Source organism: Balaenoptera ricei, chromosome 4 (genome assembly GCF_028023285.1).
Source record: "Balaenoptera ricei isolate mBalRic1 chromosome 4, mBalRic1.hap2, whole genome shotgun sequence".
NCBI lineage: Eukaryota > Metazoa > Chordata > Mammalia > Artiodactyla > Balaenopteridae > Balaenoptera > Balaenoptera ricei.
In genome coordinates this window covers 11,634,094-11,651,519 of record NC_082642.1, presented here as the reverse complement: position 1 = coordinate 11,651,519, position 17,426 = coordinate 11,634,094, and the positions used below count along the sequence as shown (strand labels likewise).

General features: G+C 35.2%; 1 protein-coding gene across 1 annotated transcript in view; it reads right to left on the bottom strand.

The window, feature by feature from the left end:
- The window catches only part of LOC132365116 (phospholipid scramblase 2-like), a 32,820-nt gene that overhangs the window by 9,155 nt on the left and 6,239 nt on the right, over window positions 1–17,426 (bottom strand). The window contains exons 2-5 of the mRNA XM_059921813.1: window positions 13,546–13,853; window positions 11,312–11,354; window positions 4,907–5,127; window positions 2,489–2,650 (exon numbers count right to left, since the gene is read on the bottom strand). Coding sequence (XP_059777796.1) covers window positions 2,489–2,650; window positions 4,907–5,127; window positions 11,312–11,354; window positions 13,546–13,853 — 734 coding nt within the window. The remainder of the gene's footprint in view (window positions 1–2,488; window positions 2,651–4,906; window positions 5,128–11,311; window positions 11,355–13,545; window positions 13,854–17,426) is intronic.

The following is a 17,426-nucleotide window of genomic DNA, read 5'->3' as shown; positions in this document are numbered from 1 at the left end:
AAGATAGGCTTTTTCTGTAGGAATAGAAGGTGCCATTGATGAAAATCTTTTAGTGTGCTTTGCATCCAATTCTGACATCTGTATCACCACTCCAGGTCAATTTCTATGTTTTGAGATTCCTGAACTAAAATGGAGGTGTGTATTCAGACTTCAAAGTCACAAAGGGTGCCGGATTGGTTTCAGTTTCATGTAGGCATATTTTTTCCCCCACTAAGAGTCCTGGAAGAAGACAGATTTGCCTATCATCTCCATGGGACAGAAAGTCTACTTGGCTTTCTTCTACTCATTCTTGGGATAATCTTCTCATGGGTTTAACTACCATATGTATGCTGAAAACTTCCCAACCTTTTCCTCTACATACCTAAAATCCAACATGACACAGATACAAATCATTAGCTTCCCACAGATCAACTGTTTCTCCTCCAATGTTCTTTTTTTTTTAAAATTTATTTTTTTTATTTATTTTATTTTTGGCTGCACTGGGTCTTCATTGCTGTGCATGGGCTTGTCTCTGGTTGCAGCGAGCAGGGGCTACTCTTCATTGCAGTGCGTGGGCTTCTCATTGCGGTGGCTTCCCTTGTGGAGCATGGGCTCTAGCCACGTGGGCTTCAGTAGTTGTGGCACACGGGCTCAGTAGTTGTGGCTCGTGGGCTCTAGAGTGAAGGCTCAGTAGTTGTGGCTCACGGGCTTAGTTGCTCTGCGGCATGTGGGATTTTCCTGGACCAGGGCTCGAACCTGTGTCCCCTGCATTGGCAGGCAGATTCTTAACCACTGTGCCACCAGGGAAGCCCTCCTCCAATGTTCTTAGTTTGGCCAATGGTTCATTATTCATTCAGCTTCTCAAACATGAGACATCAGAATCATCTCCAAATTTTTTTCTTCCTCAAATGACATCAAATCTATGAATCAGTTTCACTCAGTTCACTTATGAAATATCTCTGAATTATTTTCTCCTTTAGAATAACACCTGCTCCTTCATGTTCAGGCTCTTATCCCTTTCTACTTCAACTTTCACAGACCATTGATACCATGATGGAGTCTACGTTCTATAGTGGTCCCTCATACTGATAAATCCAGCCTTAAGGTGTCAAACTTTCCATCAGAAATTGATTCAAGTCACTATTTCTGAATTCTCTGAAAGAATGCCTAGTTAGCATCATTCTAGAAGTACAGGAGAGAAGTTAATTCATTACATATAATGTATGTTTTAAGGCATTCATTGGGAAGGATTGCTGGATGAAATCTAAATTTCTCAGCATTAAATATCAGAGTTTCAAAATGTTTTCTGTGTTTTCACTTATTTCCACCAAATAAACTGTCTGCCAGCTAAACTTCTATTAATACTGTTCCTTGAATGAATAATTATCTTTCCACTGCTCTGAATCTTTGATAAACATACCATCCTCTACATGGAGAACTGATATTATATATACTTCTATAAAGTCCATTTACATACATATCACACACACATTATATGTATCTCTTTAAAACAGCCTTTATAAAGTCTCTTTATACAATATTAGTTGTTGTTCTCTTAGGATTGCCCATCTCTGTCATTAGACTAGGAAGTCCATGTGAAGTGATTCATCTTTAAATAACCAGAGTCTAACACAGGAATTGAAAACTACTAGGGAAGCTAGGCAGATAATGTAAAAGAAAGACGCTGGATAGTGGAAAACTTTAAGCAGTTAGGGGACAGTGGCAGAGTTCCCATATCTTATCATAAGGGGACAGTCCTGCTCAGTGTTAGGAGATTTTTGTCCCTTCTGTGGAAATGTGGATGTAGTTGAACAGATTTTATGATTTTCTAATAGAATCATGATATTAAGATTAAGTTATAAGACACCCAAACTTTATACATTTGCATCTAAATAATATAAAGGCTATAAGGCTAGACCACCTGTTGGAAAACTGCTGTGATGGAATTTCTTCATGTAGTAAATACACAGATATATTGTGATTTACAGTGACTCAATTAATGCAAAGACCAGGGCCATAGAGAAGCATAATTGCACAGTACATCTTACACCATTTTTCTTAAAATTCTCTTTGTGTAAGTGAGCTTTTCATAGGAACTCAAAGATGTCAGAGCTTCTGAAGAGGGTCTAGAACACTGGCAGTCTGTGTTTCAGACTAAGGAAATATCATGTGCTTTGGCATTCAGATTTAGTGACAAGGTTAATGTTCTTTTTAAAATGATAATATCCAGTGCCTCCATACAGAACCCATCATATTTAAATGTTAGATGCTTTGCTTATGTTTTTTTAACTATAAGGCTCTGCTTCTCTTGTTCCCGTTTAATATAATCAACACTGACATTTAATCAGAGCAATAACTACCTCTGATCAAAGTTAAAAACATGAGCACATTATCTTCCTCTTGAGATATCAGTTTACAAATATTTATTTAATATATTTGTAACATCCTACAAAATTATATTCTCCTTATATTAGGAAAGCAAATCCTATAAATATATCACATCTCTTACCTTAAATTCAACATTTCCACAAGTGTTGCACACAAAATATGGTCCTATAATTCTTAGAACATCCTTTTTATTCTCATTTTGAATTGTAAACTTTGGCAGATATGGGTGCCAGGTCTGAGTAACATAACCTATTGGTATACCAGGAGGAGCATAGATTTCTATCTACAAAAACAAAAGAGTATAGGTAATATGTAATCATCATCATCATCATAACAATGTCTGATAATAGCTCTCATTTACTGAATACTTTTTTTTCAATTAGTAATATTCTTTTCTCCCATCTTTACTGAGGTACAGTTGACATACAAAATTGTAGTATGTTTAAAGTGTACAATGTGATGATCTGGTATACATACACATTGTGGAAAGATTACCACATTTAAGTTAAATGAAACAACCATCATGTTATATAGGTAACTTTTTTTTTTTTTTTTTTTTTGGTACGAACACATGAGATCTGTCTCTTAGCAAATTTCAAATATACAGTATAGTATTATTAACTGTAGTCCCCACGCTGCACATTAGATCCTCAGAACTTATTCATCTTATCACTGAAAGTTTGGAGTGTTTGACTAGCATACCCCAATTCTCCCACCACCCAGCCCCTGGCAATTACCACTATACTCTCTGTATCTATGAGTTAGATATTTTTTTTCAGATTCAACTTATACGTGATACCATACAGTATTTGTCTTTTTTATCTGGCTTATTTCAGTTAGCATGATGCTTTCAGGTACATGTATATTGTCACATATGGCAAGATTTTCTTCTGTTTTTTGGCTGAGTAATATTTTATGTGTGTATATATATACACGCATTTATATATACACACATATATATAAAGTTATTTATATATATCCATACACACACACATCTCACATTTTCTTTATCCATTCATCAGTCAATAGACACTAAGGATGTTTCCATATTGTGGCTACTAAATACGTTCAATAAACACATGAGTGCAGAAACTTCTTTGAAACCTGGTTTTATTTCTTTAGGATATATACTGAAAAGTTGGATTGCTGGCTTATATGGTAGTTCTACTGTTAATTATTTGAGGAGACTTGATACTTTTTTCCATAATGGCTATACCAATTTACATTCCCACCAACAGTGTACAGAAGTTCCCTTTTTTCTACATCCTTGCCAACATATGTCTTGTCTTTGTGATAACAGACATTCTAACAGGTGTGATGTGATATGTCATTGTGGTTTTGATTTTCATTTTTCTGATCATTAGTGATTTTGAGCAGCTTTTCATATATATCTTTTGGCCATTTGTATGTTTTCTTTGAAAAAGACATTTCTTTAATGTCTATTTAGATCCTTTGCTCATTTTCTAAGTGCAAAATACTGTTCTATGCACCACTTAATTCATAATACATTCTTAGCAGGTTGGTACTATTATTCCTATTTATAGAGGAACAGAGAGGTAAATTAATTTGTGTTAAGATTCCCCAGCTGCAAAGTGGAAGGGAAGAGACACAAACTGCATACACAGTCTCCACTCTGAAGCACTGCTCTACTGGCCTCCTATATTTTAAAATTTTCTCTTTTATTCATACTTATGAAAAATATCTAAATTATTAAAAACTCTTTTCTTAAACTCCTTTACAAACAGTGGTTTAGATGTATGGACAGAGCTCTGATCACTGGGGCAGTTTTCAAATATGAATGGTAATTGTGCTAGGATGGAAAGAAAATGGGGCCTGGAATCTTGGCTCTGCACCTTAGCTGGGTGACCTTGAGAGCATCTCAGCATGTTCATCTGTAAATAAGGACTTCTTAGGTCTATTTTTTAAGACCAAAAGTATAATGTATGCTAATGTTCTCTATAAGTTGTAGAGAATATTCCATCCAACTCTCAGTTTTTCCTCACCTATTCTTATGAATATTATTATATCTAAAGCAAGTGACATGGAAAACAAAATTTAGTATGAATAAGGTCAGTTATCCTTTCAAAATAAGTGTAGTATTAGACATCAAATCTCTATGTGCTTGTATCTCTGTGTGCCCTGTTCTCACAGCTACCCGTATGGATGACTGAGTGACCTAGGCAGTGCTGGTCTCAGGCCAATGGAGATATAGGCAAAGGCCGACTTCCTATAAACACTCTGTGCCCTGGCGTCTCCCCTGAGATCCATGTTCGCTATCAGAGGGCTGTCAAGTACTATGAAAGAGACACCTGGTCTTCATGGAGCTCAAGGATCTAAGATCTCACCCCCAGGGGGCACACTGCTCAGGGACATGGGGCTAACTCCTCAGTCTTTTCCTCCTACAATTTATCCTCAAGCATAAACCAATAGCTGGCAGACCACTTTTACTTTAAATCTCATTTGATTATATAAATTCAACGATAGGGTAAAAATTCTTACTGAACTACTTTACAAAGTACCCGGGTAATTGCTCACCGACCTCCTGCAGGCAGCAGGGAAAACAACAGCTGGTGCACCTTAGTGGTCTCTTCAGAGTTATGACTTCTTGGCCCTTAAGATCATGAATCCTCATGATAAAAGGCCTATAAGATCCATAGCAAAATCGGGTGCACAAAGCAGTATCCTCTGCTGCATAGTATATCCTCTGTCCAAGGCTGTTCTTAATTTCATATTTGTTACTGGTTTCATAACTTATTATGACTAAAAACATAGAAGAGGAAACCATAATCACCAGTATGTTAAAACTATCTAGAATCTAAATATTTTAGACTTACATATTTTTGGACATTACTTTAGATTATATTTACCGAATAGATAGAAAAGGAAAGGTGTTTAGAGATGATCTTGACAGAGAAAAAAAGGCAAAGAAAAAAAGGAGGAAATGGTATTAAGGTACTGAGAAATTAAGAGCATCTATGTAAGACTTGGAAGAGAAAACAACTTGTATCTTCCTAATTCCATGGACCCATGTCAGAAAGGGAGACTTTGCTGTGAGGGATGGTGCCGTGCTGTCGATGGTCACAGTCGTGCTAGGTGAATGCAGAAAATGTCTACTTGTCATGTATTCAGCTATGGAGGGGAATATAGGATGATTGCTATGTTTATGCACCATATAGTATTATATTAAGTAAACTGGCTTGAGATACAGTTTTATAAACCACAGTCATGGCTTCTCTTTCTGCACTGTTTGAGGAAGGTGTGAGAGGGCTTTCTCTCAATGCACACATGTGAAGAGGGAGAGAGTGAAAATGAAAGGTGAGGAAGAACGTCACCCTGGGCCCAGGGCACCCTTGTTTAGCTCAGCAGTGGTTGTTCAGAAGTGGGAAATGGGTATTAGACAAGGGGAAAGATGCTTGGCAACCAAGGCTGCAAGTCGGAGGATATCTAGACCAATGGCATCCTAAGTGAACTCTGTACCTTAGCAGGGGCTAATCTCTTCACGGGGGAAACAGAGATGTGCTAAATACTGAAACCCACATGGTATCTTACCAAAGGGCTTCCCATATTGAACCACACCTTGGAAACCTCTCCTTGCTTAAAGCCAGGAGGGAGCAATTCATGAGTCCACAGCCCTCATTAACATGGGTCATAGGATGTCAGAAGCCATGAAAATAATGAGCAAAATGAAACATATGGAGACAAAAATCACTCTCAAATATCTGTGTCGATGGATTTAGTCAAATAGAAATATCGTTCACAAGTTCTATCACCATGACCTCCTTTAAATGTCTTTTACTCAGACAGGTCCTGGACTTTGCCTTAAAAGAATCATCCTTGACCTCGCTATCTCCCAGTCAAATGTCTAATGAGAAAAAAATTAAACTGATTCATGAGATAGAATCCAATATCTAGCTGATTTCATTAAGTACCTTAATCTCAAAAGTCTTTAGTTTGTTCATGTCTAAAATGAGATCAATGTTTTTACACAATCTCTAAGTTTCCTTCTAATTACTGAAGAAAATGAAAACAAATATAAGAATTCTATAGTTATATCTTTCTGGTGTATTAAATTTTGAACTGGGGACAGCTATAAATAAGTGCCTGTCATAGTCTCAGATTCTAATAATAAACTGAGTAAACTTTATCACTTTATACTACTCAATGTTAAAATATGATATAGACTTTCTATTTGAGAAAAAAAATTAAAGACATCTATTTTAAAAACTGAAACTTAACAACTAGTAAATTTGTTACTTTATATTTCATGCCAAAGATATGTGTTTTCACACATCAATATAAACTTTTTAATCTAAGAATTCTGTGAAATGTATCATATCTGGTCTTTTGAGTTTTATAATCTCAACGAAATATACCTTAGAATAAAATGTTAAAAAAATTCAGAATACAAATTATTAAACATTAAAGAGCTCCTTTCCAGAGAAAACTTAGTTTCAAAAGACTAAACTCAATAATTTTATAAATATCTAATAATGTATATTATAAGTAATTTTTAAGATGATACTTTAAATTATTTTTTATTGAGATGTAATTGGCATACAGCATTGTATTGATTTTAGGTATACAACATTATGATTTGATATCTGTATGTATGTGAAATGAATACCACAAGTTTAGTTAATATCCTTACCACACATACATTCAAAAATTTTTTTCTTGTGTGAGAAACTTTAAGATCTACTCTCTTAGTAACTTTCAAATATACTATATAGTACTGTTAATTATGGTCACCATGCTGTACATTATGTCCCTAGGATATTTCTTTATCTTATAACTGAAAGTTTGTACCTTTTCACCACCTTCACCCATTTCTCCAACCCACTACCCCCATACGTATGGCAACCACCAATCTATTCTCTGAGTTTAGTTTCTTTCAGATTCCACATATAAGTGAGATCATACAGTATTTGCCTTCTCTAACTTATTTCACTTAGCATAATGCCTTCAAGGTCCTCCTGTGTTGTTGCAAATGGTAGGATTTCCTTCTTTTTCATGGCTGAATAAAATTCCAATGTATATATACCACGTTTTCTTCATTCATTCATCTGTCAACGGACACAAGTTGTTTCCAAGTCTTGACTACCGTAAATATGCTGCAATAAACATGGAAGTGCATATACTCTTTTTGAGATAGTGATTTTTGTTTCTATGGATAAATACCCAGAATTGGAATTGCTGGATCATATAGTACTTCAATTTTTTAAACTGAGGTATAATTGACATATCACATTATATTTGTTTCTTTTCTTCTTAATTTTTTTGAGGAATTTCCATACTGTTTTCCATGATGGCCGCACCAATGTACATTCCCACCAACAGTGCATAAGGGTTCTCTTTTCTCCATATCCTACCAACACTTCTTATCTCTTCTCTTTTTTATAATAGCCATTTTAAAGTGTGAGGTGATATCTCATTGTGGTTTTGGTTTGTATTTTTCTGATCATTTGTGATGTTGAGCACCTTTTCATGTATGTGTTGGCCATTTGTATGATTTTTTTGGAAAACATCTACTTAAATCCTCTGTCCATTTTTAATGAATTTTTTCTATTGAGTTTTATAAATTACTTGTATATTTTGGATATTAATCCCTTATCAAATTTATGACTGGCAAATATTTTCTCCCATTCATAGGTTGCTCTTTCATTTTGTTGATGGTTTCCTTTGCTGTACAGAAGCTATTTACTTTAATGTAGTCCTACTTGTTTGTTTTAGTTTTAGTTGTCTGTGGTTTGTGACTTACACAAAAAATTATTACCTAGAACAATGTCAAGGAACTTACCTCCTCTATTCTCTTCTAGGAGTCCTGTGGTTTCAGGTCTTACATTCAAAATCATTATTCCGTTTTGAGTTCTTTTTTGTTGTGGTGTAAGACTGTGGTCTAGTTTTATTCTTTTGCATATAGAAATCCAATTTTTCCAACACCATTTATTGAAGAGACTGTCTTTTCCTCATTGTGTATTATTGGCTCTTTTGACACAAATTAATTGACTGCATATGTGTGGATTTATTTCTGGGCTTTGTATTCTCTTCCATTGGTCTATGTGTTCGTTTTATGCCAATATGGTATTGTTTTGATTACTATAGCTTTGTAATATAGTTTGAAATCAGGAAGCATGATGAATACAGCTTTGTTCTTTCTCAAGATTGCTTTGGCTATTCGGGGGTTTTGTGGTTCCATAAAAAATTTGGGATTGTTTTTTCTCTTTCAGTGAAAAATGCCATTGAAGTTTTGATAGGGATTGAACTGAATCTATAGATTGCTTTGTGTAGTGTGGACATTTAAGCAATATTTATTATTCCAGTCAATGAGACAGAATACCTTTCCATTTATTTGTATCTTCTTCAATGTCTTTCATCAATGTCACGTAATTTTCAGAGTATATGTTTCTTCCCTTCTTGGTTAAATATATTCCAGATATTTTCTTTTAGATATAATTATAAATGGTATTGTTTTGTTAACTTCTCTTTCTGATAGCTCATTGTTAGTATATAGAAAGGCAACCAATTTTTGTATATCAATTTTGTATGCTGCACCTTTACTGTATTTGTTTATTAGTTCTATCAGTTTATTTGTGGAGTCTTTAAGGTTTTCTATATAATATCATGTAATTAAAAATAGAAACAGCTTACTTCTTCCTTTCTGATTTGGATGCCTTTTATTTCTTTTTCTTTCCTAGTTGCTCTGGTTTGGACTTCAGTTCTATGTTGAATAAAAGTGGCAAGAGTGGGTATCCTTGTCCTGTTCTTTAACTTAGAGGAAGAGCTTTCAGTTTTTCATCATCAATATGATATTAGCTATAGGCTTATCACATATGGCCTTTTATGGGTGGGAGACATGTGTACAAGCTCCTTTCTAGGCGATATCAGCAAAGTAGGATGGGGGAGAGGGAGAGCATGAAGATGGTACCCACTGGTCTCTGAGGACTCTGGATTGCACTGCAGTTTTCTCTAGATGTGTGTTAAATTGAAACCTTCCCTGAAAATCAAGGCTTTTAAGATAAGCAACTACACTTCTTTCATGGTAATACTGGGGTTCTTTCACAAAAACACTGGGCTTCTTTTAGTCTGCTACATCTGTGCTGGGCCCTGGGGGTTAGACATAGTGAGTCAACATTTAAGAATTATCTCTGAGTTTGTTATAGCCTTGTGGGTCTTATGTATGTAAATCCCATAACTTTCAAAGCTAGATATTTGAGGTGCCCACCACTCTCTGGAAATATTAATAGTTGAGGTATCAGTTATGGGGTCAAATCCTTCACTCCTCAAGGAGAAGCTGGGCGTTGTGAGTTCCCTCCTGGTTGTGTGTTGTGCTGGGGGTATGGTTTATGGCGAGATTGTGTCTCAGCTTCTCCTATCCATTTCAATGTGCATTTTTTTTCTCATTTATACAATGTGTAGAGTCACTCAGCTAATTTCTAGATTTCTTTCAGAGGGAATTGTTCTGTAGGTAGCTGTGGATTCCTTGTGTCCATGGGAGGAGGTGAGTTCAGGAGCCTGCTCTGATACTACCTTGAACTGGTAGTTAAATTAAATTAAATTATAAGTAATTTAAATGTAATAGGTGATAATTGTATATACTTTAAATTTATTTTTATTGAAATATAGTTGAATTATAATGTTTTGTTAATTACTGCTGTACAGCAAAGTGACTCAGTTATACATATACATTCATTCTTTTTTATATTCTTTTCCATTATGGTTTATCACAGGATATTGAATATAGTTTCCTGTGCTATAAAGTAGGACCTTGTTTTTTATCTATTCTATATATATATCAGTTTGTATCTGCTAAACCCAAACTCCCAATCCAACCCTCTCCCCCTCCTTCCCCTTGGCAACCACCAGTGTATTCTCTATGTCCCTGATTCTGTTTCTGTTTCATAGATAAGTGCAGATAATTGTATGTTTCAACCAAATCCATTACTCTGCTAGTACAATTCAGGTTCTAAATCTACTACTGGAAAGGAACTGTCTGGGGATTTAAAGATGGATTTATAGATATATTCTATAACTAGCAGTTTTCACTAAACTCCTTATATCTGGAAGGAAGACACTCTGGTTCATGAATCTACCCAGATTCTCTTTCCCCTGGCAGCAGTCTGGATCTAGTGGCTTCCTAAGTTTATTCTTGCACATGGAGAGCACTGAAAACATCTGGTAGAGTCAAAGGAGTCATTTAGCACAAGCGGAGGTGCTCTTCTAGGAAGCCAGGCTACTGGGACTGCTGGTCAGCACTCTCCAACATTGCAGTGTCCCTTCATCCGAGCTGGTAATTCACAGTCTATGGAACAGAGCCCATGGAACACAGGTTTTATAGGGTTCACCTGAGCTCCCAAGAGAAACTGTGAGCAGGAATATGATTTTCCAAAACATCCCCATCCAAAGTCAAAAAGTTCACTCTCTTTGGAAATGTACTAAGGTAACTGTTAGTACATGGTAATAAGTTAACATGAACCATTGCTGGTGGCTCTGTGCCAATGTCAAGGTTGTCAGAAACTGGGGAGAAAACAGCTGAAGTCATAGAAGTCAGGTAAAGAGACAGATTCCCTGAAGAAATGTCTAGAGAGAAGAGGGAACAAAAGTAAATTTTGATTGTTTTCCTTCTAACTTAGAGTCCTTATCATGAGGACAGATACCCAGAGAAAGAGTATTTTACCACTTGACTCCGAATTTCAAGAAATGAACTGCTCCGTATAAACTAATACAGTATTGTAAAGCAACTATACTCCAATAAAAATTTTAAAAAAAGAAGAAATGAGCCGCTGATAATCCTTATCAATTCATTATCACAGAGACTATTGTAAATAACCAGGTTTAATGGTCCAGCATCACTGAAAGTGTTATATTTGCGGTTGGTGATATGCCTTTATCTGCATATCAACCATCCCCTCTTTCTAGAAATATAATCAATACAATGAATACATACCTTCTGTAAGTTCAATTTGCTGATGAATCTGAATCTGATCTACCTATATAGTAAATAAATTAAGCTGTAAGCATATATGTTTTTATATTTTTAAGAATTCATATAAATAATCAATATATATCAATATTGTCAATATTTAATAATAGTTTATATTACGTTTCAGTGTAAAAACAAAAGTAATTTTTTGAAAAATATGTACTGAATGTGTTCACTATTAATGTGGACAAATTCGAGTGAAATAAAAATTGACTTACATTGAAAGCCCTATAAAGATAAGAACACATTGCTCTCTCTAGAAGGCATTTAGGAAATATTAAGACCATTTTATCTATTTAAAGAGATTTTTTACTATAAATCTCAAAATTTTTCTATTTAAGTGGACATGATATCATCATTTCTTGTAGGTGATAACTTCCCGTACATATTTTGTGAGTCCCTGATTTTTAAAAAATCTATTCAGGGTATTTCTAGGAGAATATATGAACTAATAAAGTTCTTATAATATATGATGCCCAAGTACATTTTGGGATATTAAATTAGTGCAGAGAGTATAAGAGACACAACTCATTTTTTGAAATGTGGTTGGATGTCACAGGAATATTTAGTTTTATATAGTTTGGGCACACAGAATTTCCTATTCTACTTTACCTATGAGATTTCTAATATCAAACAAATGTAAAACCTCACGTTGCTGAGTTAAGCTATCATGTACTACATTAAAATCCAGAACTTTTTCCCTTTATGGTTGCATTTATAAAATTGGGTCTGCATGCTCAACATCACTAATTATTAGAGAAACGCAAATCAAAACTACAATGAGGTACCATCCTCACCAGTCAGAATGGCCATCATCAAAAAATCTATAAATAATAAATTCTGGGGAGGGTGTGTAGAAAAGGGAACTTTCTTGCACTGCTGGTGGGAATGTAAATTGATACAGCCACTATGGAGAACAATATGGATGTTCATTTAAAAACTAAAAATAGAACTACCATATGACCCAGCAATCCCACTACTGGGCATATACCCTAAGAAAACTGTAATTCAAAAAGAAACATATACCCCAATGTTCACTGCAACACTATTTACAATAATCAGGACATGGAAACAACCTAAATGTCCATTGACAGAGGAATGGATAAAGATGTGGTACATATATACAATGAAATATTACTCAGCCATAAAAAGGAACAAAATTGGGTCATTTGTAGAGATGTGGATGGACCTAGACTCTGTCATACAGAGTGAAATAAGTCAGAAAGATAAAAACAAATATCGTATATTAACGCATATATGTGGAATCTAGAAAAATGGTACAGATGAACCTAGGGCAGGAATAGAGACACAGATGTAGAGAACGGACATGTGGACACGGAGGGAAGGGGAGGGTGGGACAAACTGGGAGATTAGGATTTACATATATTTACTACCATGTGTAAAATAGATAGCTAGTGTGAACATGCTGTATAGCACAGGGAGCTCAGCTCGGTGCTCTGTGATGACCTAGATGGGTGGGAGGGAGGTCCAAGAGGGAGGGGATATATGTATACATATAGCTGATTCACTTCACTGTATAGGAGAAACTAACACAACATTGTAAAGCAACTGTACTCCAATTAAAAAAAAATTGGGTCTTCAAAAGAATAAAAGCAACATAAAATGTAATTTTATTAATTATAATAAAAAGTTAAGTCATACACAAATTGTTGAATTGAACACTGTTTTATTTGATGTTTGTTTCTAACTCCTAGGAAATTACTGTGTTGGGATTAAAGGGCACAGTATCCAGAACCAAGCTTCCAGAAGTAAAAAGCCATTCCTACTTCCTGTGCATTTTGATGCTGAGCACATTATGCAACTTCTCTAGGTCTCAGTTTCCCCTTTGGTAAAATGGTGATAATTATAGCACCTGTATATCACAGAGTTTCTAAAGGATTAAATGCGTTAATATATGTATCATACTTAGGAACAAAGCCTGGAGAATACTGCTTAGTAAAGCTTTGCTGTTGGCTATTATTGCAGATTATATTCAAGATCATGGAGCACACAATTTCCTAAGACATTAGTATTTTGCTTTACCAGTAAACGTAGCCTAGAAGAATTAGAGTAATTTGTCAGCAAGAAATGTTGTTTTACCATTTCAGACTTTTGCGAATTAGTCATTTGTTAATGTCATTAAGTAAACTGGAAGCACAGTTTTACTTGTTAAGAGTCTTTTATGTATTTGAAATTACCTGATTTAAACATTCCAACCCTGGTGGACAGTCTGATGAAGGTGGTAGTTTGGGAATCCATAGTAGCCTTGCAGGCACACTTGGCTGAAGAGACACTGGCTGGAATTGGACAGGAATGCCAACTGCTCCAACCACTGAATAGCCAGGTGGTAGGATTAGATATTCAGACTGCATTCCAGAGAAGCCAGGCTGGGAGGCAGAACAGCCAGCCTTGGGGACAGTATTCTCAGCCTGGGTATCAGAACAGCCTGCCTGGTGGGCAGGATAGTCATCCTTGGGGGCAGGGTAGCCAGTATTTTCTGAAGATGCTGAAAATATGAACAAGTGAAATTATTTGTAACTGAACAGAAAAGTGAAAACTTCAGTTCTTTTAGGATTACCCCAGTTATCTACAAACTACAATTTTCCCTCAGCAATCCTGTTTCTATTAAGCTTAAAGTTTGTGTTTATATTGTTCAGCAATTTGCAATAAAATATCTGGGGTTTCATGTCTAGTTTTATTTTGAGGATTTTGGGCTGTGTATAGAGTTGGCCCACAGCCTTATTCTTACTGTTCAAAATTCAGATGAAAATATGCATGAAACCTAAGAAACTGGAAAAAAAATCAACAATGATCTAGAGTCATGTACATAAAGATTCTAGAATGTTTTCATGGAAATAAGAGATAGCATTGGGTAAAAGGCCCAATATAATGGCTTTGAGCCAGCATTTCTAGCACAAAACCACCCTGTAAAAAATGATAATTCTGGAATTCTAACAAATGCCACTTCCTATATGTATAGAATTGGCAGTGGTTTTGCTCCCTCAAGGGATATTTGTCAAGGTCTGGAGATGTTTTTGTTGTCCCAACTGCAGAAGAGAGTGATACTGGCACCTGGTGGATAGAGGCCAGGAATGCTGTTAAATACTGTAAAATGCTCAGAACAGCACCCTGTAGAAACAGAATTATCCATCCCCAAATACTATAGTGCTGCTATTGAGAACCCTGGTATAGAGGTAAAGGCATGTCATTCCATCTAGTATTGTCAGATACTTGTCTGGCTTAACAATTTGCCTGGGGGTTTAGTCCATGGTGTATTCTATTCCCAAGACCCTGTACATTAAAAAATTTTAAATTATGATTCTTAAGTTACAAATTTAAACTTCACAATTTTGCACACTCAGCTCTCCAGAAAATAGGATTTGAGAACCAAGGAAGGTAAAAAGCACAACAGGATAAATTGTCTTAAGTATTTAATAAGCACAGTATGGGAAGAAATTTAATAAGTGTATACTCTGTATTCCATGTGAATTTGTGATTACAATAAAACTTCTTAAGCTTATATGTACAGTACACAAAATAGCAATTTCATAAGAATGGAATGTAATTTCAAAGGACTGTATTTTAATGTAAAGGCTATGAAAAACTTAATACTTAGAATAGGCAATTTGTAAATATATTAAAGTGGAACACAGATGACAAAATACATATACCATTAAAAAGTAAGACTTAGAGAGACTAAACCTCACACAAATGCCTTTTTAAATATATCTTTATAATTCATTCCTTCTACAATGAATAGATATTTCCAGATGATTTATAATGTGACTCTGTTCTTGAATCTGAGGATACAACTATCAACAAGGCAACCTGCTCTCAGGGAGCTTACAGGTGACTTCTGGGAAACAAAATGTAAATTTTTTAAAAAAGATTTCAGATCAAACTGATGGGCAAAATACATGGAGGATAGGGAAAGGTATGAATCAGTTTCTTTGGATGGATACAATTTATGTTGAGACCTAATATATAAGAAGGGAAAAACTTTGTGTGAAGATCTGATGAGAAATATTCCAGGAGGAAGGAAAACCAAATGCAAAAGTCTCTGACTTTAGGAATGAATTTGGCATGTTTAAGGACATTATAAGGAAGAAGAAGAAGAGAAACAACTGTCTGTAAAGACATAAAGACATAGGATCAGTTCATCTTGAGAGCTGCTAAATCAGGAGTCTGTATTTTATTTTAAATGCGATTGACAGGCCTTAGATGATTTTAAGCAGAAGAGTGAGTTCCATGGTCTGATTTATATATTACAAAGTTTTTAGGAGTACTGTGCACTGGGATTTTAAAAAAAAATATTTTATATTGGAATATGGTTGATTTACAACGTTGTTTTAGTTTCAGGTATACAGCAAAGTGATTCAGTTATACATATACATATATCTATACTTTTTCAGATTCTTTTCTCATATACGTTGTTACAGAATATTGAGTAGAGTTCCCTGTTCTATACAGTAAGTAGGTCCGTGTTGATTATCTATTTTATCTATAGAAGTGTGTAAATGTTAATCCCAATCTCCTAATTTATCCCCCCCCCAACCTTTCCTGTTTGGTAACCATAAGTTTGTTTTCTAAGTCTGTGAGTCTGTTTCTGTTTTGTAAATAAGTCCATTTGTATCATTTTTTTGGATTTCACATATAAGTGAAATCATATTTGTCCTTCTCTGTCTGACTTACTTCATTTAGTATGATAATCTCTAGGTCCATCCATGTTGCTGCAAATGGCATTATTTCATTCTTTTTTATGGCTGAGCCATATTCCATTGTATATATGTAGCACATCATCTTTATCCATTCCTCTGTCGATGGACATTTAGGTTGCTTCCATGTCTTGGCTATTGTAAATAGTGCTGCAATGAACATTGGGGTGTATGCATCTTTTCAGATTATTGTTTTCTCTGGATATATGCTCAGGAGTGGGATTGCTGGATCATATGGTAGCTCTATTTTTAGTTTTTTAAGGAACCTCCATACTGTTCTCCATAGTGGCTGCACCAATTTACATTCCCACCAACAGTGTTGGAAGGTTCCCTTTTCTCCACACCCTCTTCAGCATTTATTGTTTGAAGACTTTTTGATGATGGCCATTCTGATCGGTGTGAGGTGATAAACACATTGTAGTTTTGATTTGCATTTCTCTAATAATTAGCTATGTTGAGCATCTTTACATGTGCTTTTTGGCCATCTGTATGTCTTCTTTGGAGTAATGTCTATTTCTATCTTCTGCCATTTTCTGATTTTTTTTTTTTTTATATTGAGCTGCATGAGCTGTTTGTATATTTTGGAGATTAATTCCTTGTCGGTCACATCATTTGCAAATATTTTCTCCCATTCTGTGAGTTATCTTTTCATTTTGTTTATGGTTTCCTTGCTGTGCAAAAGCTTTTAAGTTTGATTAGGTCCCATTTATTTGTTTTTGTTTTATTTCCATTACTCTAGGAGGTGGATTCAAAAAGATATTGCTGTGATTCATGTCAAAGAGTGTTCTGCCTATGTTTTCTTCTAAGAGTTTTATAATATCTGGTCTTACATTTAGGTTTTTAATCCATTTTATTTTTCTGTATGGTATTAGAGAATGTTCTAATTTCATTTTTTTACATGTGGCTGTACAGTACCACTTATTGAAGAGACTTTTGCTCCGTTGTGTATTCATTCTTATCTCCTTTGTTGTAGATTAACTGACTGTAGGTGCATGGGTTTTAAGCCTCGGTAAATTTAAGAAAATTGAAATCATATCAAGCATCTCTCTGACCACAACACTATGAGGCTAGAAGTCAAATAAAAGAAAAAAACCAGCAAAACCCACAAACATGTGGAGGCTAAACAATATGCTACTAAACAACCAATGGATTACTGATGAAATCAAAGAGGAAATAAAAAAATAACTAGAGACTAGTAGGCATAGAGGGAACTTTCCTCAACATAATAAAGGCCATATATGACAAACCCACAGCCAACATCGTCCTCAATGGTGAAAAACTGAAACCACTTCCACTAAGATCCAGAACAAGACAAGGTTGCCCACACTCACCACTGTTATTCAACACAGTTTTGGAAGTTTTAG